This window comes from Didymosphaeria variabile (assembly GCF_027946475.1).
Source record: "Didymosphaeria variabile strain IMI 356815 chromosome Unknown scaffold_6, whole genome shotgun sequence".
NCBI classification, from domain to species: domain Eukaryota; kingdom Fungi; phylum Ascomycota; class Dothideomycetes; order Pleosporales; family Didymosphaeriaceae; genus Didymosphaeria; species Didymosphaeria variabile.
This window is the reverse complement of record NW_026611625.1, coordinates 1,660,439-1,684,190: the sequence shown is the minus strand read 5'-3', so window position 1 is coordinate 1,684,190 and position 23,752 is coordinate 1,660,439. Positions and strand designations below refer to the sequence as shown.

The following is a 23,752-nucleotide window of genomic DNA, read 5'->3' as shown; positions in this document are numbered from 1 at the left end:
TGGGATCTCCGATTTGCGCTGGGCTCGGGCGAGACCGTGCATTATCGATCGGGCCATCGGCGAATTCCAGATGGATTTTGACACTGTTTGCGGCCATCCACCACGTCTGCACAACTACGCTTTCGTGACATAGCGGGATACAAGACGTCAACGGTCGACCCGACGTTGGAATAGGACTCGATTGCGCGCTGCCGTTGACGGAGACGGACCTCGCGAGAAGTCGGGGACCCCTGCCAAATGCCCCAAGACAGGCAGCCAAGCGAAACGCTAGCCGCTAGCGCTGACTAGCGTATGCGGGGAGGTGCGTTGCCTCCTGGTTTCGCAACGACGTACCATCAACTGCATTGCGAGCTGGTGACCATGCACGAGTTGAAGGCGGCCATTCAATGAGGATACAGGACACGCAGCAATATTCACGAGACCTTGAGAGACGGCTTGACGATTTTTCTTTCATCGCTCATGTGGCCTTTTGTCGTGACGAGTTTAACTAAGAGCCAACCCGACATCACCAAGCGCCCTCCCTCAACAATCTCTGCAGCTCCTTCTTGTACACAGTCTTGTCTTCTTCTTCGACCTCGTTCCATGATGTCTCGCTGTCAAACATTGCCCCACTGAGCTTCAACACCTCTATTCCCTTGTACAAATCCCCATGCGTGGATCCCATGATTTCCAGCCACAAGTGGCAGTCTCGATACACCTTTCTCGCTATTCTCTTTGGTACAGCAGTCTCTCTTCTATTGTTTCGCCAGCTGTAACTCCTGAAGTATCCCATCGAGCAGTTGATGAACAGGCTAGTGAGATTGGTTACGCCCTTCGCAGCAAGCATAGCCATCGCATTATAGCCTTGCGATTTGCGCGATCTTGTTTGTTGCCAGCTACGAATTTCGATTGAGCGCAGAAGCTTAGCCGTACGCGGAGAGAGTGTAGCTGCGAAAGCGACGACGGCATTGACGTCGGTGAAGACGAGCGTTTGAGCGTACATCATGGGAGCCGCCTCTTCGTAGATTTGTTTACTCACGGAGAGGATATTGGGACCCAGCCTCCTAGGACCAGCCTCGGGCTCTTCAACGTCCAAGTCCGAGTTATCGTTATCATTGTTGGCATGGTGGACTATACGACCACGCTGCGTAGATGCACGTCTCGATGCAGAGTAGTCGCCATATTGCATCGAAGCTATTTCGCCTTGGTCGAGCGAAGGGACGTAGTCGACAGTTCTCCTGTAGCGCTTTTGCTTGAAGCACAACCAGATTGCCTCTTTATTTCCTTCGTAGTTTTCTGGTAATCTGGTCGGTGAAGGAAGGCAATCTTCGTAGATTTTGTTCCTCAATTCCGCCGGCAAAGACATGAAGGGGAAAATCTTATGTTTGGGAGGTGGTCTGGTGTTGCGCGCGCGCTGTTGGTGAATTGCGTAAGCATAAGACACCGTGAAAGAGAGGACCTTGAAACCAATACCTTTACCGGAATATATTGCAATTCGGAATCGCTCTCTACATCTTCGTTGTCTTCACAATTGTATCGCACATCGGCACGCTTCCGTTTCGGGTAGCGTGGTTCGGCTGGCAATGAGGACAATGCGCTGCTCTCAGGTCGAACAGCTGGAACGGGCACAATGCGTTTGACAAGGTTGGTTGCGAACATGATGTCTTCTGCTTTGATGGGAAACACGTCTGTAACGCGCCGTCATGTGTATTATATACATTGGCGACGTTGTGGCACTGCTCTTGGCGGAGGTTTGCTGCCTGAAATTCGGACGTTAGCGCAGGCAGCAGAGGCGCGCGAAACCTACCACGTCGTAGGCCACCTTGCTCCAATGTGATTTTCGACGTTCCCATGATCACGTTGAGTCCACGGTTGCAAATGGTTCAACGTCAGGTCAGTGCATGCTAAATTCGGTTCTGGGTGGTTGTGGGTGGTTGGAGATTCTGTGAGTCATGAAAGAATGCGGAACAATTGCACCACGGCGCACGCATCATCATCGCTTGCAAGACTTCCAGCTCCACCTACCCTTAGAAACATTTGGTTCTTTCTGACGTTTCAGTCAATGCATAGTTTGTCGAGGGTTCTCATCAGTGCGTTCACTCTGGTACAATGATTATACATCCGGTACATCCATCTTCACCATTTACAAGAGTAAAGGAAGCACAGCCTTGCACTATCAGTCCTCTCACTCCTCACTCAGCAAACGTTCAAGTACTCCCTTGTGCCGCAATATCGTACCGTCGACGCGCATTTAGCAAAGCACTTTGAATAATGTTGCAGATTCACCCACTTCACCTGGCTTGCATCAATCTGCTCACTGATACTGGGAAGAAATGTGCGCTTCGACCGCTGCCCACTCATAATCTTTCCTTGACTTCGACTATCAATGGCAGTCATCTTCCAAGGGATAAGGACTCTCTGATCACTCTATTCTTGGCTTGCGGCATCAAAGTCAAAGTCAAATGACTGAATGAGACGAGCAAGGATCACTCGACTTTCTGTCATGAATTAGAATCTTTCCTGTCCAAACGGTGTGCAGGCATGCAGGAATTTGCCTGGCCGAGACGTCATCGCTCCACCCACGAATGTTCGCCGAGGAAGGACATTGGGACAAATAGGTCCATGCGAAAGATCTCCCCAACAAGAGCCTTGAGCTGCGCCAATGATACGAAGACAAATTCGATGTTTTCGCAAGAAATTCAACTTCGCACCGCAACTCTTGCATCCAAAGCGAGTGTTTGAAGGAGATGACAAGTGATCCCACTGAACAGTGTGTCCGACGTCTCACTGCCTGCTGTTAGGACACTGCCACTTGTGGCCACAATCTAGGGAACAGACGTCTCTCGCTCCTCGTTGCAATGAAGAACTTGACTTGCCTAGTGTTATTAGCTGTGGAGCCACAGCTGTAGCCAAAATAATACGTCATAACACCTTGCTAAAGTGACTTCGAGTCGATTGTTCGCAAAACATTGTTTTGCGTATATCGCGTATGCCTATGCTACCTAGGTAGCCTTTGCGAGTCCGAGAAATAGCCACAACAGACTTAGCAGAGGATAACCCACTATTGGATATGCCCCTAGGACTCTAAACGGTCTGACACATTTCAAATCTCGGAATATGTTTGCTATCCAGAAGTTTGGCAATCATGAATCAATTAACCTGTCCAGGTCTCGCAGAAGAAGGGGAAATAGAAGGCTTCACGGAGGCGCGTTCCAGGAATCCGCGCGAGAGGATGTAATGTCACATAAAAACAACTTTGGTAATGCAGACCAGCCATCTCTCTTGTTATAAAAAGAATACTTTTGAACAAGGCGACCTTTGCTTTTACTAGCTGAATGAGATCATCCTTCCTCCCTCAAGAAAATTTCCCACATTCCTCTGCACAGCCTCAAAGCGAACAGCTCCGCACGTCTCGCTTTCCAGGTGATTGAACAAGCCGGCTAGTGCGGCGAATTCCTTCGAGCATGCCCTCCCCGGACAATGGTAGACCTTCTGCATGTGTGCAGGACTGTTCGCATGTTGATTTAGCGCAGGCAGACTACCAAACTCTCGATGACACATGTAACACTCGAACGCATCACCGTTCCAAGACGCCAATGTAGCTGTGGTAGACGTAGGAGTGGAAGAAGGGTAGGTGAGAAGCTTTTTCGTGACGACATGGTGCGGGTCGATGCGCCGGATCTGCTCCAGGATGGTCGCGCGATTTATACCACAGGCCATCGGACACGAGCCGGTCTCGAGGTGGTGTGTAAGGCCGGTTGCGGTTGCGAAGGGGCGCTTACAGAAGGGACAAGCCATTCTCAAGCCTCTATGAATCCTAGAGTTGAGATGCTACGTCTTTGGTCAGTTCGTTTAAAGGTACCGCATGATGTTCTCTATGCGACTAGCTCACCTGTCGCAGATTGTTCTCGTTCTGAAATCCCTGTTCACAGCTGCGGCACCAATGAATCCGCCAGTGACCACGCGCTTCCATGTGTTGCCTTGCCGCATTGAAGGAATCGAAGGTCGCTGGACATGCCTCGCACTCGAAGCTCAGGAGGCCATCGTCGTCCTTAGCATACCCGTTCTGGGGCGAGGGCGAATCAGGCGTCCAATGATCAAGTGCATCCATATGCTGCTGGGTGGCATGCCAGTCGACGAACTCGCGGTCGCATGTCTGGCATTCAACCATCGCTCCGATAGCAGTAGCCCGAAAGGATGGAAGAGATCAAGACTTTCGGCTGAAGTGAACGGGAAGTATCGTGTCGCATTCGAAAGCAGGCTGCGAGTTTTCATATTCTTCACTTATGGTTCTGGCTGCTCTGTGTGACATTGATACCGTTTCATCCCCTTTCCGGGGACGATAAGGTGAGCCGGCGAGCGGGGAAGCGGACCGAAGCGCGCTTGCCCCAACGCGAAAACATTACCATGTCTCGGGGCCCCCACATTCTACGGAGCCAAACATGTGCAGCAAATCTGTGAACTAGACCGTATCAGATTGCCCATCTATATGAGAATAACGACCGCCACCTTGTACATCATCGCGCCAGATTCATGGCACGGACAGTCGTTTCACACGGCAGCACGTAGCCATTGCTACGTTGAAGTACCGTGTCTCCTCAAATCACCCCCACACTGCAGCTTCATGAGAACAATAAACCTCACAACCTGCACTACGTTCATTTACCTCGCCGCCTACGCCGACCCTATCTCTCTCTCCTCGCGCCTCCAATGGCCCTCCTATTCTCCACACTCCTCTTCGTCTTGACCGCATCTTTCCTCCTCCTCTTCCACGCCCTATTCAAGTTCCCCTGGTTCTCCCAAAACCACTTCCTGAAGTCACTTTCCTCTTTCTCTCCATCTTCCTCTATACCACTAACACCCTCATTTTCAACACCGGCCAGCGCCTCACCACCTCCCTCAGCTTCATCTTCATCCTCCTCCGCAACGTCAGCTAATTGAGATGACGAAGCATTAGCTTTCGTGTTGTTAGAGAGTTGCGTGCTAGCTTCAGGATCAAGGTCCGCATCGTCGTCGTCGTCTGCCTCCTGACTGCCATTGCGCCACGGGAAACTGAAACGGCGTCCGATGGCAGCAGTGTCCGGCGTCGGGGCTGCACTGCGGAGGCCGCGCCACTCGATATCGCGCTGTGTCTGGGGTGTGAACGGCACCGCAACGTCTTGTTCGCCGTCTTCCATATCAACGTCGACATCGCCATCGCCGAAGAAGGAAAAGGATGTGTTGATGGGGGCGAGATTCTTCGCGGGAGTGGAAGTCGGATTAGACAAGGGCAGGAGTGGTGCGGGCTTAGGCTTCTTGAACAAGGCTTCTAGGGGGTGGGTTTCCTTTTTGACGGGCGAGGAGGGCGTGATGGCGATCTCGGGGGTATTAGATTTGGCTTTTGCCGTCGTTGGTGCAGGTGCCGGAGAGGCGTTTTCGGATGCACCTGCCGAGGCTGCTGAATCGGAGTCGAAGTCGGAAGATGAGGATACTACTGATGAGTCTTCGGATTCTGCATCGGATGATGATGATCCTGGCGGTGGAGTAGCTTCATTAGTTTGTTTCTTTTCCTGCTTTGTGGACTTGGGCGCTGGGGAGGATTTTGGCGATGGGGTAGCAGAAGCCTTTTTTCTGGATCTGGAAGAGGGCTTCTCCAGACCAGGCTCGACGAGTTCCAATACCCGCTTGTTCTTCGCCTTGACAGTCTCAGCCTCTACCACGTTGCCCTCTTCGTCCACCCATCCCTTGCCGTTCACGTAATCAACTGCCGCGTTATCATCCGTAGAGACCGCAGTAGCTTTGAGGAAACTCGGGGTCTTAGAGTTTTTCTCGAATTCATGCACAACGACCTCCTGCTTCGATCTGTTCTTCTTCTTGTCCTTCTTCTTGTCTTTCCTCTCCTTCCGCGCAACCTCGGTAGCCGCGACAGGCGTCAATTTGGCCTTGAACAGAAGCTCCGGCTCCTTGGTATACTTTGACTTCTTCCGCTCCTTCTTCTCCTCCTTCTTATCTTTCTTTTCTTTCCTCTCCTTGTTTCCCTTCACAGGAACCTCCGTCCACCCGCGCTTGACCTTCCGCTCATCAGGCAGCTCCACCCCCTCCAGCAACCCGTCCTCCTTCTTCCTCTTTTTCTTGTCCTTTTTCGCGCGTTTCGCCGACCTCTCTGCCTCCTCAGCTTTTACAACCGCGTCATCACCCGCCTTGCGCTTCTCAGGCTTCGCATCCTCGATCCTGACTTTGGATCCTTTCAACGTCGACCCGTTCAGCTTCTTCTTCAGCTTCGTGGCTTCCATGGCGGGCAGCTCGACGTAGCCGAAGCCTTTCTCGGGGTACGTTTCGACGGCGTGGTAGGAGATGTTTCCCGCGTAGGGGAGCACGGACGGTGGTAGGTAGACTTTGAGAAGGCTGGGGTTGAACGGCGTGATGTGTAGTCTGACGGTGTTATCTTCGCCGGTAGTAGTTTGGCCAGGCTGGACGGGCGTGTTCGGCGCCGCGGTGGGAGTGAAAGCTCCACCCTTCTGCTTGGGCGTGGCTGTAGCCGCTGGTGTTGCGGGCATCGAGGCACGGCGGTTTTGGTGCTCGCACGCCGTTGCCCGAGAATATCACGCTCCAATAGATTGGGCCACTCAAGCGCGATGCTTATAGATAGCAACCAAATGCATGCGCCCAGTCGCGCCTTGTATGGTGTCGTGCGCGAGGGCAGTTGGAAGGATTCGAGTAAAAGCTCTAGCGCCGGTAGACCGGGTCCAAAAGCCCTGGGCGTTGGGGCGGTACGTGCGCTTACAGCGGCAGCGGCAACGGTCCTGAACGTCTCGGATCGGAACGTCAGACGTTGATGATTTATACACAATCTTCCAACCATGCGGAAGCGCGCATCATGGCTGCTCTTGTTCGCGTTTCTTTCGTTGTTCTCTCTTGCTCTAGCTAAAAGTACGTCTGCCCTACAATATAGTTGTGAGAGGAAGAGCTGACCCTCTAGCACCAACATCCTTCTGTAAATGCACATGCGCCGGCAACAGCACCATCGTCGCCCTCGACGCCCCTACGACCTCCCAGAAGCCGTCGCCCGACCTCCGCGAGCGCGCGACAAGAAAGACATGCAATGACTGCAATCGCCAATTCTGCTTGGGTTATTCGTTCTGCCAGGGCGTGAAGCAGGACCAGGTGTTCACAACATGTTTCCGTATGTATATTTGCATTGGGCATGGTGAATTTAGGAGAGCATATGGGCTGATTCTATACAGAGAGAGACTCCGCGAAGGACCAAGCAGTCGTTTGGATATTTATACTGGCTACAGTGGGATTACTGAGCTATGCGGGAGTGAGGCCTTGGATTGATCAGTGGACCGAGGTATGTCTTGTCCAAGACGCAAGTCGCGAAGGATTGAGCTGCGAAATGCGCACAAGCTGATACTGTCACAGAGAGCTCGCCAGCGCCGAAGCTACGTTCCAGTCTCGGCGCAGTCGGAACAATAATGGGGAACTAATTGTTTAAACTTGCTTCTATACGGAGTTCCTGGATATCGCGGGATAGGTGTGAATTATAGACACGAACGTCAAGATACCCAACCAAAGCATCTACACCCAAATGCAGCTTCCCAACGCCATGATGCAATACAGTAGTGAGACAGCGTTTTACATGCTGGGAGATCCATATGGTACACGGACTGCCGTCCTTTTGTTTCCCCTGCTCTTGACTTATTCCTTCTTTGATCCGCCCAGAATCCACCCGAACCACCCGCTGCTTACACCCTTAGCCGTGTTCTCAGCAAAGGCGGTCGCCTTGGCAGCCTGTTGATCGAGTGGACCTCCAACCGTGGGTTGCGTACTGTCGAACCGTGCTTGCTGCGCTGCCTGTACTGCTTGCGTGACGCTTGTCTGACTTGTGCTCTCCGACTCTTTCTTTTGAAAATCCTCAACAGCAAGCCTTCTCTGCTCCTTCAGCGCCTTGTCTTCGTTCCAGTCGCCGTGCAACCACCACAGCATCCGCGAAGGCAGCTTTCTTTCCGCCTTCTTGATTTCCATCAACCGTTCTTCCTCCGCAATTCCTTCTACAAGGGCAATCTGAGCGGGGGTTGCGGTGCCCTCCGCCACGGAGTTACGGGCGAGGCCAAGGATCTTGGCTTGTTCGCGTTCTTGGTCTTCGAAGAAGATTGCGCGTTTTCGGCGATTGTACACAACCATGTCTCCTATCGAAAAGACAGCAAGGACACCAATGCATCCTAACTCACTGTTAGATTCTTATTCTGTCGAAACAAACGCTGGCGTGTAACAATTGTTCGAGGTGGAAGGGGCATGCCGTACCCGTAGCAAAAATAATGCCATAAACCGTAAATCTATGCGCTGCATCCGCAGCCATCCTGCCATACAAATACGCGTAGTCCCACTTTGTAACCTGCGCCATCTTCGCCCGGTTCGCCGCCTCTCTCAACCGCTTGACTTTCTGTTGCGGCGTCTCGTTCTTGGGCGCCGGGTCTGCGAATTGCAGCGTCGTTGCGCGGCCGCCAGGCTTGGTGTGGGCCCATACTCCCGTCGCTGTGAAGCGCGTCGAGTCCCGCGGCGACTTCGACATGTTGGAGGGAAGGGAAGGGGTGGACTGGAGGACGAATGAGGAGAGAGGGGACTGGAGAGGTCGAACGATGCGGCAAAAGCTAGCTTCTAGCAGGGGTCATCGAGTGTCGGAGCACCGGCGCTACTCTGTTCCGCGATTGAACAACTTCATTCTTGAGCAGTCAATGATTTGTTCCTACAGATATGTCGAACATAGTATTTGTGATTCTCGGAGATGACCGAGGACGCGAATGAAGCGACTCCGGCGTGTTGAATCAATTTCCGCACGACTCACGCGCTATGTTTGCAGCTGCGGACACCAAACGCTCCTTTCATCAACTGATAAAACGCCCATAAACCCTACTTGAGAGCTCAGCCCAAACGTCATTGCAAAGCATATACACCAAGATGGCGGATAACAACATTCCCGCAGAGCTTGATCTTGAGCAGATCCTGGCGACGTTGGCGAGCCTACCGCAGACTACAAGCCATCCTGTGCCACCGCAGCAGCAGTTCCCTACCCCAGACCAGGTTCAGGGTCAGACAGACAGCCCTCCCGCCTCGCATTCCCTGGCGCAAACAGGCATCTCTCATGGTTATGTGCAAGCCCAGGACCCTCGTCTAACCACCCGACCCCCAGCCGCTCTCGCCAACCACCAACCCCTCCACAGAAGCCAGACCAGCACCCTCGTTATCGACCCAGCAACAATCACAGAATGGAAGCACGGCCTCCGCTGCGTGAACAAAATCGCCACGCAGAACCTCACTTTCGTCCCCGCAATCCAAAAGCTAATGGCAGAGCAAGCGCGCAACGTGAAAGACTGGGAATCCGGTCGCCAGCGCCTCATCGACGAACAAGCGATCAAGCGCGAAAACGAGAAAACGCATCTCGCGGTTCTCTCTCTGCCAGGCATGGGCGAGAAGATTGCGCCGCTGAGGACGGATGTGGTGGAGAAGGAGGAGCTCGAGCAGTATGGGAAGAAGGTGTACAGGGCTTGTCAGAGGATGGTGGAGAGTCATTCTGCAGTGTTGAAAGGGTTGGGTGTGCCTTTTTTTGGGCTGAGACCGGAGTTTTTGCGGGCGGAGGGGAGTGAGGAGGGGGATGATGGAGAAGAGAAGAAAAAGGTCACCAAGGAGGAGTTGCTGGAGTTACAGCGTAAGATGTTAAATCATTTGATGGAGTTGTATGGGGATTAGGGCTTACTAGGTATGTATTGCATTTCCTGCATATGCCTGCGTGCCATCTGCCGCATCTATGCATCAGTCGTATAACACTGTTGGCCACAGTGCTATGTCTTTGCGCAACGTTCTATCAACATTAGGTAAATTCATGAATGACTGGCTGGAGGCATTGCTACGTTCCGAGAAGCAAACTGTATGTTACTTTGCTAAACGGGTTTCAACCGTCTTAAATTAAGATAGAACGATGTTTACTACTACCACCATACAAAAATCGAACGCTCGAAAGACCTCGTCTTGACAGCCGTCCCTCTCGAGTCCGCCAGTCCATGACCCAGTCCCTGGACCGAGTCTAGCCGCCACCGCCCGTTCACCATTCACCTCGCCGCAAGAGCCTGTCCACAATCGTCGAATGGCTCGTGAAGGCGCTAATCGCGCTCTAGTGCCATTGCTGGTGTTGCTGTTCAGATATAAGCGGCTTACCCTCGCCTTCGACAATCTCCTCACACGCTCGCTCTGTCGAACTCCGATCGAACTTATCACTGCAGTCACCGCTTCAAGTGTAAGTCCAGTCTCCTCGATCTTGGTCCGTTCGCGACTGCTGCTACTTGCTCGAACAATTCTAGCTGAGGCTCCAAAACGTCCTTTTGCCGCTTGACTCGCGGCTGCGACAGCGGACGGTGCTACCCACTCAACATAACAGGCCTGACAACACATCAGTCATTCGGAATCGTCCCACCATGATCTATTTTCGAATCTCCATGCTAGGGATTGTCGCAGGCAAGTGGCCCCTAACAAGCCTGTATACCATCTGGTTCAAGACTGACATACACAGCTGCTGCGTCCGTCGCAAACGTGGCGGCCGAAATTCCGTCAGCTCTTTGGCGCGCGGAGACGACTTTGGCTCCCGTCGGGACCGCCTGTCCGGATAGCTTCGACAGCTGCAGCTGCATACCGAAGCTCTGCACGGACGACGCCATCATCAAGGGCACAACTACTCATCTGACGTACCTGTGCCCCGAGACTAAAACCGTACAGGTGACTGAGACCATTTTTGTCACCGTGCACGACGTCGAGAGCAAGTCGCCGATGGCTTCGACTGCGTAAGTATATTCTGGGCCCTTTCTAGCAGAAGTCGAGCGCATGTTAATGGTAATAGCAATGGTGATGATGACGACAAGACCACGACTTTGGCCGCTACTAGCAAGTCTACCCTCTTCATCACCAAGACTATCATGAGCAAGCCGCCGATTTCTTCCTTACCCGGCGAGACTCTTAGTCCGATCACCACCTCTCCTGCAAGCTCTACAGATGCGATGTAAGTTCACCAAGTTCGGGCGTGAGAACACATATGCCCTCTGCGATAGGTATTTGTGTGCTAATATGGACAGCTCAATCAGCGAGCCAAATCACACCGAACCCGCTGTGTCTACGCAGGACCACACGGAGCCCACCATGCCCGTGCACGTGACCTCAAAGTTGACCCCTACGGTCCTTGAGACTCTGAGCGTTCATCCCCATGGTCCGATCCCGAATCTGCAGTCTTGGCTCAGCTTGCACTCCTCTTTGATCCTCACGAATCCTCTACGCCCGTCCGCTAGCTCCTCCGCTATAATTCTGACCAACCCTCTCCGTCCGTCCATCACCGCTTCTGGGATTTGGCCTAATACCACTACTTCGGGTGTTGTTGTGCCATCGTTCTCAGATGCATCAGTCACACAGACATCCCCTGACAATAAATCCAAGTCTACTCTCCGCCTGACTATGTCGCTGAACACACCGACGACTGCAGTTCCAGTCTCGGTTTCCGTATCGACGGACGGTATCGCCACGTCATCGGCGATCAACTCTACCCTCACATTGGGTACGCTGTCAGTAACCTCATCATTCTCTGGTTACAGTCCTTCATCAGTGTCCCAGTCCTCAACGTCACTAGCTGATGATCCTCGATCCTCAGTGTCCGGGAATCCAATTGAATTCACCGGAACCTACGGTAATGACCCACCCAATACCCAACCCACCCCACACCCTGGCCTTCCTCTTGTTGGAAATCCTCGCCCCTCCACTCAGGTTAACGTGACAGTGATGGATGACCGCCCCACCGTAGGCTTCGCTCAATTCAAGGCCTCAGTATCAGACAACTTCATATCTCTGCCTTCTGATACCGACATTTCCTGGTCCATCGCTGGCGACGAGTCCACCGTGACGAATATGGAGGTCTTCCCTACCATCACACCCGACGCCACCCCAACTGACATGGAGGTCTTTCCAACAATTAAGCCTGACGCCACATCTGCGGCATTGGTCCTGACCGACGGTACTTTCTTCTCCTCCGTTACACCACCTTACCCGATTGCGGCTCCTGCCAAGCGTCAAGATGGAAAGCACGAGCGCAGCGTCCACGGCACGATTAGCAAGGTGTTCACGACCACCACCGTCACGCTTGCTAATTCAACCGTGACTTCAACGCAAGAGATGCTGCCCACTAACAGCACTGGTAGCACTGGTAGCACTGATACGGCGTCAGAGCCATACCCAGGCGCGACTACTCAGTCTCTGAGCAAGAATGGTGCCAGTAACACTCAGCCTGCACCTGCAAGGGTTGTGCTGGTCGTGCTCGCCCTCCGGTTGGCTGCGCTGTTCTAAGAACTGGGTGCTACTTCGAAGAGGTGTCAAGGAAGCATTGGAGTACGTGATGGAAAGTATGAGCCCATGGTTTCGCATGACTGAATGACACTTCTGTATTATAGTTATCCTGCAAAATGCGGCGTCTTGATAGTATAGGCTAGTGGAACCTGAATGAATGGGCACTTCAAGTCTGCTATCCGTGTCGTGTGCTGAGCTATCCACTACCCACGCCGCTTCATGCCGGTAATGCCGATGAGCCTCTTCTTGATTTGAATGCAAGGCAGAAATCTGATTTGTATCTTTTGCCACGTTGGGTACTCGGGAAGGCCAAGGCTCCGCAAGTTTACCCAGTCGGTCGCACACTATGTAAGCTTACGCAGATCTCTGGAGCTGAATCAGGCAGAGTTCACGAAGTAACCGTGGGAAGATCAACTACCGATGAACAAAGCTGCACATGCGGCCTGAGTGCTACCGAATGCGGGCTTCTACCCAGCTTCAATCTACGTTTACGTCAACTGTGTAGCCCAATGTGGGCCAGCTCACCCAACGGAGCAAAGAGTCAAACGAGTGAGTCTCCCTCTATTGTATCCAGGTCAAGGAATCAAGAAAAGGGCGAACCCTTGCCAAGTTGCCCGATTCGCTCCACGGCCTTCGCTCTCGGTTCCTGTGTAATTCCTGTGCCATCTTAGTGGCTGGGGTCTCGTCGCGAGTTTCTGCGCTATTGATCGTAAAAGCAGGAGCGCAGTTGAATCGTAATACATGCCATCGAATGAATGTTGCCTTCACTGAAAACAGCCCAACGCCATGTTGCTCCTTCGCTTTGCATCCCATCAAACAACATGACCCTTGGAACCCTCAAGCATCCGTTCCCTTCCACCTAACATGCCTACACCCATCCTCCCCAACCCCAACCCCATCCCACGTTCTCTTCTCTTCCTCATCTCCACCTTCGATTTGTGCACCATTGTCTGTCGGCCAACCTCCCGCGCATGCGTTCTCGACCATCACACCTTTCTCCGATGCTTCGACAATAGCTTGTGACATAGACTGAGATGCAGGTGCTGCTCAATCATCAGCTCAAGACCATTACCATCAGGCAATACTGTACCAGACTCCTGAACCTCCGGAAGTACTGGAGACGCTTCGTCCTTCTCGGTTTCCAGCTCTTTCACAGGTTCCGAGGCTCGCGCGAGCACTGTTTCCATGGCTTCAAGTAAGGCTGGATGTATGCCTAGTGCTGGTTACAAGCGTTGGTTTTCGTCCGCAACCAATGGACAACAGTACAGTGACGTAGCCGTATATGTACTCTTCGCTTGTCCAATGCCTTCAAGTGTTCTTTACATCAATCCCAGGAGGTGCGTCAGGGTATCAAGTCTACAGTGTTGGAAGGCAGTATGTTTGGGGAATATTACGTCTGTCGAGAGGCCTACTTCCTACATATACCCAAGCTCATTGCCCCGGTGAAACCGTCACCCCGAAATCCTGACCTCGGTCAAACCCCTCGTGCGCCGTTGCTTATCCCTATGACGTAGATTAAGAAGCCCCCAAGTCCTGCAGGGTCCAATGCATTACCTACCACATTAGCACCATTCTAGGTGGCTGTGCAAGCACCCATTGATATCGACGACATGCTCATCATGTACGTGTTGGCGCGCTTGGCTGGAATTCGCTCTTTGCTACGCCCCGGGAAGATAGGAATTCGGCACTAAATCTGCGATTGAGAAAGCAACGGGCCAGTAAGATTAATCACCGCATCGACCGCGGGTAATTATTTGGAGAAGAAGATGTTCGAAAAGGACAGGAAACATAGCAAGAAAGAGTCCGTCTATTCATTCAGTCATAGAAATCGTGCAGCTACCGCGCCGCTGCCCGGCTTGCATTGGACAATTCATCTCGTTCGGCCGTGAAATCTTGATCGAGTCGTGTTTCTCAATATTCTCCATTGCACAATAAGGTGATCTGCGCTCATAAAGCATACCCATCTCATGACCCGCTATAGAGTCGGACCTGCCGCTGCGCTCGTCGCCGTGGCCTCACCACCCGTCGGTGCAGACGTCGGTGCGCCTGTCCTACCCCTCTGAGTATCCACTGCGTCTCCACCGCTCCGGAGTGCCCTTTCTAGCTCCCGGATTCTCCTCTTCAGTACATCGTTCTCGCGCTTTGCCTCCTCGAGTTCTTGCCGATAGTGTGCGACTTCCTCATATCGGGGCGTGCTCACTACGCTTGCGCTCCTCGCTTGTTGCGCAGCCGAGGGATCGCTCGTTGCGGGTTGCGACGACACGGAGTAGCGGTGATGCGGGATGGTGGCCGTAGCAGGGTTGATCGGAATGCCGTAAGGCGCATTGGTGCTGGTGCGGGATACACTCGAAGAGCTACGGTGACGACGCGCGGAAGTGGGATGGGTAGAGCCGATGATATCGTGGTCAACGTGCACGCCTGAAGTAACACTCGAAGCCGTGGACGCTACCGATGCCGAGTGGGCACGCAGAGCGGAGAGCTCGCGTGTCAGACGGTTCACAACAGCTTCTTGTTCTTTCTCCAGCTCGAGGTGGAGCTCTGCAGCCGTGAGAGGGCGTGGATGGCGCATCGGTACACCTGCTGCATCGAAACTCGGAACAGTGCCCGACATGCTTGGGCTTAGAGGTGCAGCGTGGGTTGTAGACACGGGAATGCTACCGCCGGGAGAGGCGAATGGTAACGGTGGAGGACTCATGGGGTCTGCATATGGATTGTGGTCAGTGGAATTCCACAGTAGAGAATGAGTGGAGACGACGATCGTACTGTAGGTCGTTATCGATAGTTACAGCGCGCGCTTGTTCGGTAGTCTGGGGTAGCGCGCTGCACAAAACCAACGACCGAGAGCTTTATATGGGCTGCGATATACTGTGACTGGTGGTAAGGTGGATGGTGAACGTAGCTTGACCAAGGCCCCGGCTGACAACGACTTCAAATGCCCACCACACGCAACGTGCGAGGGTCACTCTCAGAGCAGGAGATGTATACTTACATATCTGCGAAGCGCGCCGCGAAGCTGGGGTAGACGACTGCCGCGAAGCCTGCGCCGAAGTCGTAGAGCTCGCAGCTTGCGCACCCGTCGCCGTGGGGTTCGACGTGGGGTTCCTCGGCGAGACGGGCACTGAGTTGAGATCAGGCATCGTGTTTGCTTGTGTGTTCTTCCTCGGTTCTATTGCGCGTAACGTCGTCACGTCAAGAATTCCGTGTGGTGTTGAGATACGAGCGGGCGCACGGCGGGGCAAGTGTATATGGAGAAAACGTGGAAAGGCAGCTGCGGCGCCACGGTAGAGGGAGAAGGCGCGTTGAGCCGTTTACATAACTGCTGGTGGTTGTTTTGGCGACAAGGGATTCTGCTCGCCCTGGGTCGGACTTACGGGCCTGGCGTGTGGCCTCTGTCAAGCGGGAGGGATTGTTTGGACGTGCCGCGCTTTGTAGTAGTCCATGTGCAAGGGCTGTTGCTAGAGAAGGCCCGCTGTTGGTCCGCCAGCAAGGATCTCGTCAATCTGCGGCTTTCATTTCCACAACTTCGAACAGTCATAGTCAACAAACAAGAAAACTCGAACACTTCGCGGCATAGCTATTGTGTATGATCTTATGATTCTTGGTCTATGTCCGAGGTGTCTCTTCACAGTATAGATCCTCAGGGACGATGCTATTGAGTTCACAACTTGCTGAACATTCTGAATTCTTCATTTCTCGGAGCAAACAATTGCCCCTCTTGGTATCAGGGGTCTCTATGAGCTTCCACTTTCCTTTCACTCGCACCACGCCCGACCATAACAGGTCTCTGTTCTTCTCGTAGCGAAGTCCCGGGCCATGACAACCCATAAGCTAGACAACCTCACGCCAGTCATGAAATGCTTCCTATTCCAAGTCATGTTTTTGACACTTCCCTAGAATCCTGCCCAAACTCCAAGCCGCAATGCTTTAGATGTAGTTGATCGATGCGCCCCTCGCCAGGAAGTCCTCCTAATACGTCCTAGCCAGGTTGCGCAGATACCAGTCAACGAGCTTGCGACCCACCTTCGCCTCAGAGACATGAATAAGGTCCTGATTTCTGTTAGTCATGCGAAATGGAGAATGTTTGAGGTGAGGTACGTACTCCTTCCATGGCGTAGTCAAGGTCGCTGCTGTGCACAATATCCCCCTCAAGCAGTCCACCCTCGCTCCACCTCAACTGTCGGTTCCTCTGCTTGTTGACAAGCAGCCAGCACCTCAGCTTCTCCGGGTCGACCTCAAGAAATCCAGCAAGCTTCTTCAAATCCATTGTGGAGTAAAGCTTAAGGTAGCTCTTGACCGTAGGCGACATCATGGTGTTCTTGACCTCATCCATGAAGATGCCGAGGTAGTGCTCAACCGGATCGATGTTGATTTCCGGGTTATCGAAATCTGGCGGGGTGGGGTTGATGAACTTGGGGCAGGCGGATCGGAAAAGCTCCTCGAAGAGGGGCAGGTTCTCAGGTCCACCGCGCTGTAACCTGTTGAACTGCTCTCCGTACTTCTCGCGAAGCGCCGTGTGGATGGTGTCGTCCAGTCGGGTAGGGTGAAAGGCCACGCAGATCATGATGAGAGCGTACATCTGGTCGTTCTTCTTCGTAATCGAGTCGTACTGGGCGTTTTTCTGGAAGTTCTTCGTCCGAGAGACGTAGACGAGGATGTGGCTGAACATGCGGATTGCGTCGGCGTAGCGGCGCATCATCATGTAGGAGAAACCAACGTAGTAATAGGTGGTGAACTGAGCGGCCATGACACGGGGGAACATGGACTTTTTGTTGAGCTCAATGTCGTCCAGCGTCTTGAGTGCCAGACTGAAATCTCCCAGCAGGCAGTGTACGCGCAGAAGACCGATGACGGAAAAGTATCCGAGCATCTGGTACAGCGGCCTTGAGCCATACTCTCCTGCGTATTGTTTCGCATCCTCTCCTCGCTTGACCGCGTTCAGCTGCTCGCTTATTTGTGATCGCTGGATGAGAGAGTATAAGACGTTGAGCACACTGTAGCAACCCCACGTGTTAGGGTTCTCCCGCAGAAGTTGAATCTCCTCCCCGTTCTCGTGCTTGAAAGCGACCTTTTGGCGGTAGCCGCAGAAGCTGTTGAATTGGTAGATGAACTCGTCGACGACGTCCCAGGCCCACGAAGACTGTGTGGTGTGTTAGCTACGCTTTACAAGCAGGCAGGAAATCTCACGTTGGGAACATCGATATCTACAGGCCCGTCCGAGTTCAAGATGAAGTGGAACAGGTTGCAGTAGTTGTCGTAGCTCGCAAATTTGGTCTCAAGGGTCGCTTGGAACTCGAGAGGTGTCGCTGCGGCTGCGAGTTGCGCCTGAATGTCTCCGCCGCTGCCCATGGACGGTACCCGATCGAGGTCGTCCATTCCATCGTACTGGGCCGCCTCGCGGTACTCGTTCGCCATGACTTCCTCCTCTGCGTCAGACATGTTGTCGGGTGCGCGCGCTGCGTCGTTTTCCTGATATTACGGAGGAACGCGTTCTTGCAATTTCTCAATCGCACTCCGGCCAGCGATCCGCGTGAGGTTAGGGCGAAAACAAGACGGTCGTTGTCTGCGGCGTGGTCGTGAATTTCGATGCGGGCCAAATCTGAATTCGCTTGTGGGTGGCACCAGCCACAGCGGCTGCGCCACAGGAGGGGTAGGAGCGACCGCGCGACTTCCCCGGCTCGCGTTCGCCCTCGGACTAAAACTCTCTTCTCTTGTCCACCTTGCCAACTATGCCGAATCAAACAACGCGAGTGACATCGCGATTTTGCTCTACTAACAGCCATTTACTTATAAACGTCCCAGTTACCGTCCTGTGATCAAGCATTCGTGTGCCTTTGATTGCTGGTCAGCATGACTTACGTTACCATCCTCTACTTGACTCGCAAGCCAACCCTTACTCCCAAGCAGTTCAGAGACTACTACGAGAGCACTCACATCCCGCTCATCAAATCCATCTTCGGCTCCGTGGCACCTCTACGCCATCGGCGCTGTTACCTTGCTCGCGCAAACAGTGACAGCAAAGATTCCAATGTTTCGGCCGACGCCGGCTATCCACCGCTGGTGCTGAGAGGCACTCCGGAAGACTTCGACTACGACTGCATTGCGGAGGTCTCGTGGGAGGACGAAAACGATTTCAACGATTTCAACAAGATGTATATGCAGCCAGGGGTCATGGAGAAGCTGGCCGAGGATGAAGAGCGGTTTCTGGTGAGGGAGAAGCTGAGAGCTGTGGCAATTGGGGAGGTCATAGAGAGCTCCCCACGTAATGATTATTGAACAAAGAGACCAGGCATGCCATATAGCTAGGTAGCATTCGATACCTCATCGACACTTCCATCAATCCGACATGCGCGGCCCTTTGCCTCACGGTTCAATTGCAACTGGTAGTCCCTGGGCCACCTTCACGCGGTCGGCCCTCCCAATATATAGATGCAGATAATCCGTCAGGCTACCTGTCATTCTCTAACCACCGGATCGCAAACAGCTAACGTCAGTCCACGTAGGTAGTATATGGAGCTGTATGGAGTCAACCGCAAACTACGTCGAGCGTAGCTCGGCATCGATATATGCGTGTAGTTCGGGTCGAACGATTGGGATATGATCTAGACACCGTCTAAGTTAAGACGACGTTTGATGAGGGTGGGAAACGAGATTTGATATCGCAGCGAGGCACCGTTAGTGGTGGACGCCAGTTGGTCTCTGATTGGCGGATCTCGAGATTTCCCATCCTGCAACATCCCCCCCCCGCATGGGCTTGCCCTTTCCCCAGATTCCACCCGCGCTCCAAACTCCACACAGCTAGACATCTACGCGTAATGGCTGCTGCGACCGAGGCAAAGCTTGTTCATATGGCTGCCGATCCGAAGAACACTGCCCTAGCTTGGTTGCCACAGCTTGGACCTGGTTCAAGGGACCATGCACGCTCATCTAAATATCCGCGGCTCTGGGTGGAAGGGGTATATTAAGCCAGGGGTCCTCACACTCAGTAGAGCAGGGTCAGCCATCTCAACATTCAAGATGCCTTCAGTATCGACCTCATTGTCATGGCTTTCCATCCTCGGCTTGTTGTTTAACCCGCAGAGCTGTCTGGCTTTGAGCAAGAGAGACCGGCTGGCATGTCAGAAGCATACGCTTGACCCGCTCGAAGGCTGTCCGAGGCATACACTGCTTGTTGACTCAGGCTATGCCAATGCTTCCAAGAAGAACGTCTTTTCGAGCATTCAATCGGCTATTCTGTCTCTCCCCCATGACAATTCGACACATCACATCCTTATACTCCCCGGTCAGTATACGGAGCAGGTCAACGTCACGCGTCCCGGGCCACTGTATCTTCTTGGTCAGACAAGCGATGCGGAGAGTCTAGCGAAGAACACTGTCGAAGTCGTCTGGCACAATGCGACCGGTACCGCCACCACCGGTTCGTACGACAACGCATGGACCTCAACCTTGACGATTGCGCCAACGTTCAACTCCTCAGCGACCGGCGCGGGACCAACTGGGAATGCTGTACCGGCAGATACCCCCCTTTGGCAACTTTGATTTTCGCGCATACAATCTCAACTTCACCAACGACTACCTTCCTTACTCCGCAGGGCCTTCGCTTGCATTGTCAACCTCATACGCAAACACCGGCTTTTACCACTGCTCCTTCAAGTCCTACCAGGACACTATCTACGTAGGCAAGCTAGCCAACAGCTACATGTCTAAGTGCGAAATTGCCGGTCAGACCGACTTCCTCTACGGCTTCGGCACTCTCTGGATCGAAGACTCAGATCTACTCATGCGCAGCTGCGGCGGGGGCATCACAGCTTGGAAAGGCACCAATACCACATATGAGAACAAATTCGGCGTCTACATCCACCAGTCGAACATCGTTGCAGCCAACTCTTCGATTGCTCTGGCCATGGTAGGGAAGTGTGCTTTGGGTCGCCCGTGGAACGCGCAGCACCGTTCTATCTTTGCGAATACGTATCTTGATGCCTCTATCAGGCCGAGTGGCTATATCGACTGGAGCACGACGGACCCAAGGGTTACCAATCTGACATTTATGGCGGAGTACAAGACGTATGGGCCTGGATGGAACAAGACCGGTAGGATCGTGGGTAACGTCACGCGAATTTTGACTGAGAAGCAGTGGCAGCCTTATTCTAGCCCTGCGAAGGTCTTTCAATTTTTCAAGAGTGGAAAGGCGGGCAATACTGCGTGGGTGGACTGGAGTGCTTGATCGCCTCAATGCAAGAGAGCTATATGGCAACTTCCTTGTAATTTTCGGGACCATGCCAGCCATGTCCATACTGCGTTGAAATATTCATCTTACGTGTTTCCGGCCCTCTTATCGCGAACACTGACCCGCCTATGTCGCATGCATAATGCTAGGATTGCCTTGCCCTGTAGTTGTGCAATGTTGAAAAGCATCAACATGGTTCCGCTCTTCATCCTAGACACCCCGACCTAGAGCTACCTCACGCAGGCCGCCTTAGAATCGGAGTCACTAACTTTCCAATCTACTGCCAAAAATAACATGTCGGTAAACCACTGGTCTTTTGTAGGCTACAGAGGGCACAGAGGCACGCATTTCCTGATGAGTTCCTTCGGAACTGATTAAATGGACACGGAACGCACCATGTGGAGGGACCCTCGAACCTTTTAGAAACAAATCTATTGGAGTAGAAACGTCAAGGGAAAGAGCCGACATTGTCTCTTCCGGAAGCTCTCTTTGTGTGCTTACATTCCTCAGACAGATGAGTAAAATGGGAAGGTGATACTAGCTAGCCATCGTTATGTTTCTAATAAGAACAAATGATGTAACTATGCTGATGCCCTAGCCTGTACTGTCTTTTCTAGGGGCAGTTAGGTACTGGCCAAAGCTCTTCCTGCAATGTTATTGCGCCAAGCGGTCTCAGCTACAATCAGTCGGTGCTGGCTAAAGCTTATAATCCTGAGTCGTCTTCCATTAAACACATTCTTTTTACGTCTAGTGTGCCATCTGATAGCATACTGGTCTTGGTCAAAGATACCACAATGTTAATGTGTTGGAGATACTCGGAATTCGTAGTAGCCCTTCCATTAGAAAGCGGTTGTTATCATAGCTTAGCATAGTATTCGGTCTTCCTATAGCAAACATTCAATTGGACCTCACGCTCATCCGAATTTACTGAGAATAGTGCTGGCGCGCTCCCATCCTTTACCAATGGCAACCTCCCTCGGGTCGCTCCTAATCTTGAAATCGATCTTACAATCCTTCGGTCCCGTCAGAACTGCATCTTTGAATCCGGTTTCAACATTTGTGTCTAACACCGTTCCTGCCTCGGGCCTACGACATATCAGCACATTTTAGTCATGATACTTACATAACTCACCGCATATCAAACGCCCAAAGCAACTTCGCCATGGACAACAACAAGCTCCTCTCCGCCATCTCTTGGCCGGCGCAGACTCTTCTTCCCGCACCAAACGCATACGTTCGCCTGCGAGAAGCTTCATCGGTTGAAAGAAAAACAGAGTCAGCGCTGTGCCCATGTAGTGTAGAGCTGGAGTCGTCCACAAGCCAGCGTGCAGGATCGAACACGTCCGCATTGGGATAATCTTCTTCGTTATGATGTATCGCCCATGTGTTCATCAACACTGTGGCGTCAGCTGGGATAAAGTAGCCCTCGTAGATGTCGTCTTTGCTTGTAGCGTGCGGAATGCTCAAGGGAAAACTCGGGCGCCAGCGAAGGACCTGATAGTGTCAGTCGCTCCTGTATGTACTCAACACATGTCCACTCACTTCCCATAAAATAGCCTGAAGGTACGGTAATTGCGGCGCATCAATATTGGCTGGCAATTTGTCTCCAAACGCACGATCAATTTCTTCCTGCCCCCTCTTCTGCACGTGTGGATTCGCAGCCATCGCCAGGATGAAAATCAGCGAGGCTACCGCTGTCGTATCCGCCCCAGCCTCGATTAAGAACCCCGCAATATATACCAACTCAATATCCGTGAAGCCTTCCTTCTCTTTTCGCTTTAGTAAATTAGCTAAGAAGCTTTCTTTCGCTTTGCCCTCGCAAATGTTCTTTTTCCCCTGTTCGAACAACTCTTGGTAAAACCCTCTTTGCGCCTCGCCGACATTGGCACTGCGTTTCCTCCATCCAGGCCACGGCGTCAGCACGCTCGGAACATACTTCAACCACGGCAATACACTCAGCGGCGGCATCGCGCCCATGTCCAGTATTCCCGCCCACTCATCCTGTATTTCGAAGAAGCGATCCGTAAGCTCCCTCGTGCCCCGTACACCATACACGCTTTCCATAATGACGGCGCAAAAAGCACGGAGAACATGTTTCTCGAACCCTTTTGGTTCTTTCAATATCTCGAAGACCATTTGCGTAGATTCTGCTTGCTGAATGGGTAATATTTTTTCCAACTCCTCGTCTTTCAAGAAGGAAACTAGCGCTGCTCGACCTCGCCTCCAATTTCGGCCATGCGGCATGAAGGCCACATGGTACGGGCCTGGGACGACGTAGTCGACCATCGGGATGTAGGGACGCGAAGAGTAGATTGCGCCCCGCTGGTCGAAAAGATCGTGCACTGCGCGCCAGGTGTTGAGTACCACCACGGGCTGCCGGCCAAACCGCAAGCCGATGATAGGCGAAGAATATATTTTAGACAGTTGAGCGAAGTAGAGGAAGGGCTTCTTGAGAGGGAGTTGATGGAGATTCCCAATAAGGGGGAGAGCCTTAGGGCCTGGGGGAAAAGGAAACGTATTGAAGGTGCGTCTGCGTCTGCGTCGGCCGATCAGAGAGAAGCAGAAGTAGAAGACGACATTAGAGATCATTACGGCGACGATTGGGTAAGCCTCATAGAACTTGACGAGTATATTGTCGTGGAGACTAAGCGATGTCAAAACTGAGTGTCTAAAGTGCAGTATCACTTCTTACTTCATTGTCTTGGACGGGCTGAGATGGCTTAGACCTGTACGGACAAACTGTTAGGTGCAGGTTCGGCAGAAGATTGGTCACCGCGGGAGATGCGAAAGTCGCACAGGTACACCCGAGATTGCGCGGGAATGTGCAGAATGTTCTCCAGGTCAGCTTTTGATGAAGAGCATAGGGGCAATGCTCACCGAATCGGCGTCACGAATTCCCTACTTGTCTATTTCCCCGCTTCTCGAGCCAGGGTGTCAGCGCATACATGTTGTGCAACACTTCCCAGTACGTCGAGTAGCAGCGTTTGCGACGCTGCAGCAACTCATCGGTATGCTCTAAACCAATCGCCTCGCCTGTAATCATGCTGCAGACAGAATGCGCACTCGACGCGACGTCAACCTACAGAAGTACTTCCCTTTCGAGACGTACTTGCGCACGAGCGCATACGATGTTTTTCATTGCATGCTTACGATGCCCTAGATTGAAGTCCACGTCTGCAAACGTCAGCAGAATTC

The 23,752-nt window shown here is 52.7% G+C and overlaps 11 protein-coding genes across 11 annotated transcripts; 5 read left to right on the top strand and 6 right to left on the bottom strand.

The window, feature by feature from the left end:
- Positions 1–505: 505 nt before the first annotated feature.
- Positions 506–1,638, bottom strand: N0V89_008461 (uncharacterized protein; the record flags this gene model as incomplete). Its single annotated transcript, XM_056217216.1, is given in 2 exon segments — positions 506–1,438; positions 1,453–1,638. 2 exon segments carry the CDS (start codon positions 1,636–1,638, stop codon positions 506–508), a joined length of 1,119 nt encoding a protein of 372 aa, XP_056068772.1.
- Positions 1,639–4,664: 3,026 nt separating this feature from the next.
- On the bottom strand, positions 4,665–6,515 carry N0V89_008460 (uncharacterized protein; the record flags this gene model as incomplete). Its single annotated transcript, XM_056217215.1, has 1 exon — positions 4,665–6,515. One exon carries the CDS (start codon positions 6,513–6,515, stop codon positions 4,665–4,667), a length of 1,851 nt encoding a protein of 616 aa, XP_056068771.1.
- Positions 6,516–6,818: 303 nt separating this feature from the next.
- N0V89_008459 (uncharacterized protein) lies at positions 6,819–7,434 on the top strand (the record flags this gene model as incomplete). The annotated part of the gene is made up of 4 exons (XM_056217214.1): positions 6,819–6,888; positions 6,938–7,141; positions 7,203–7,309; positions 7,381–7,434. 4 exons carry the CDS (start codon positions 6,819–6,821, stop codon positions 7,432–7,434), a joined length of 435 nt encoding a protein of 144 aa, XP_056068770.1.
- A 222-nt stretch (positions 7,435–7,656) lies between these two features.
- On the bottom strand, positions 7,657–8,530 carry N0V89_008458 (uncharacterized protein; the record flags this gene model as incomplete). Its single annotated transcript, XM_056217213.1, has 2 exons — positions 7,657–8,180; positions 8,263–8,530. The coding sequence occupies 2 exons, from the start codon at positions 8,528–8,530 to the stop codon at positions 7,657–7,659; spliced, it is 792 nt and encodes a 263-aa protein (XP_056068769.1).
- Positions 8,531–8,916: 386 nt separating this feature from the next.
- On the top strand, positions 8,917–9,705 carry N0V89_008457 (uncharacterized protein; the record flags this gene model as incomplete). Its single annotated transcript, XM_056217212.1, has 1 exon — positions 8,917–9,705. One exon carries the CDS (start codon positions 8,917–8,919, stop codon positions 9,703–9,705), a length of 789 nt encoding a protein of 262 aa, XP_056068768.1.
- A 1,071-nt stretch (positions 9,706–10,776) lies between these two features.
- On the top strand, positions 10,777–12,333 carry N0V89_008456 (uncharacterized protein; the record flags this gene model as incomplete). Its single annotated transcript, XM_056217211.1, has 3 exons — positions 10,777–10,790; positions 10,847–11,005; positions 11,079–12,333. The coding sequence occupies 3 exons, from the start codon at positions 10,777–10,779 to the stop codon at positions 12,331–12,333; spliced, it is 1,428 nt and encodes a 475-aa protein (XP_056068767.1).
- Positions 12,334–14,308: 1,975 nt separating this feature from the next.
- N0V89_008455 (uncharacterized protein) lies at positions 14,309–14,944 on the bottom strand (the record flags this gene model as incomplete). Its single annotated transcript, XM_056217210.1, has 1 exon — positions 14,309–14,944. One exon carries the CDS (start codon positions 14,942–14,944, stop codon positions 14,309–14,311), a length of 636 nt encoding a protein of 211 aa, XP_056068766.1.
- A 1,355-nt stretch (positions 14,945–16,299) lies between these two features.
- N0V89_008454 (uncharacterized protein) lies at positions 16,300–17,769 on the bottom strand (the record flags this gene model as incomplete). The annotated part of the gene is made up of 3 exons (XM_056217209.1): positions 16,300–16,380; positions 16,433–17,470; positions 17,518–17,769. 3 exons carry the CDS (start codon positions 17,767–17,769, stop codon positions 16,300–16,302), a joined length of 1,371 nt encoding a protein of 456 aa, XP_056068765.1.
- A 411-nt stretch (positions 17,770–18,180) lies between these two features.
- On the top strand, positions 18,181–18,606 carry N0V89_008453 (uncharacterized protein; the record flags this gene model as incomplete). The annotated part of the gene is made up of 1 exon (XM_056217208.1): positions 18,181–18,606. One exon carries the CDS (start codon positions 18,181–18,183, stop codon positions 18,604–18,606), a length of 426 nt encoding a protein of 141 aa, XP_056068764.1.
- Positions 18,607–19,723: 1,117 nt separating this feature from the next.
- On the top strand, positions 19,724–20,554 carry N0V89_008452 (uncharacterized protein; the record flags this gene model as incomplete). The annotated part of the gene is made up of 2 exons (XM_056217207.1): positions 19,724–19,732; positions 19,808–20,554. The coding sequence occupies 2 exons, from the start codon at positions 19,724–19,726 to the stop codon at positions 20,552–20,554; spliced, it is 756 nt and encodes a 251-aa protein (XP_056068763.1).
- A 917-nt stretch (positions 20,555–21,471) lies between these two features.
- Positions 21,472–23,146, bottom strand: N0V89_008451 (uncharacterized protein; the record flags this gene model as incomplete). Its single annotated transcript, XM_056217206.1, has 3 exons — positions 21,472–21,643; positions 21,690–22,051; positions 22,100–23,146. The coding sequence occupies 3 exons, from the start codon at positions 23,144–23,146 to the stop codon at positions 21,472–21,474; spliced, it is 1,581 nt and encodes a 526-aa protein (XP_056068762.1).
- Between the last annotated feature and the right edge of the window lie 606 nt (positions 23,147–23,752).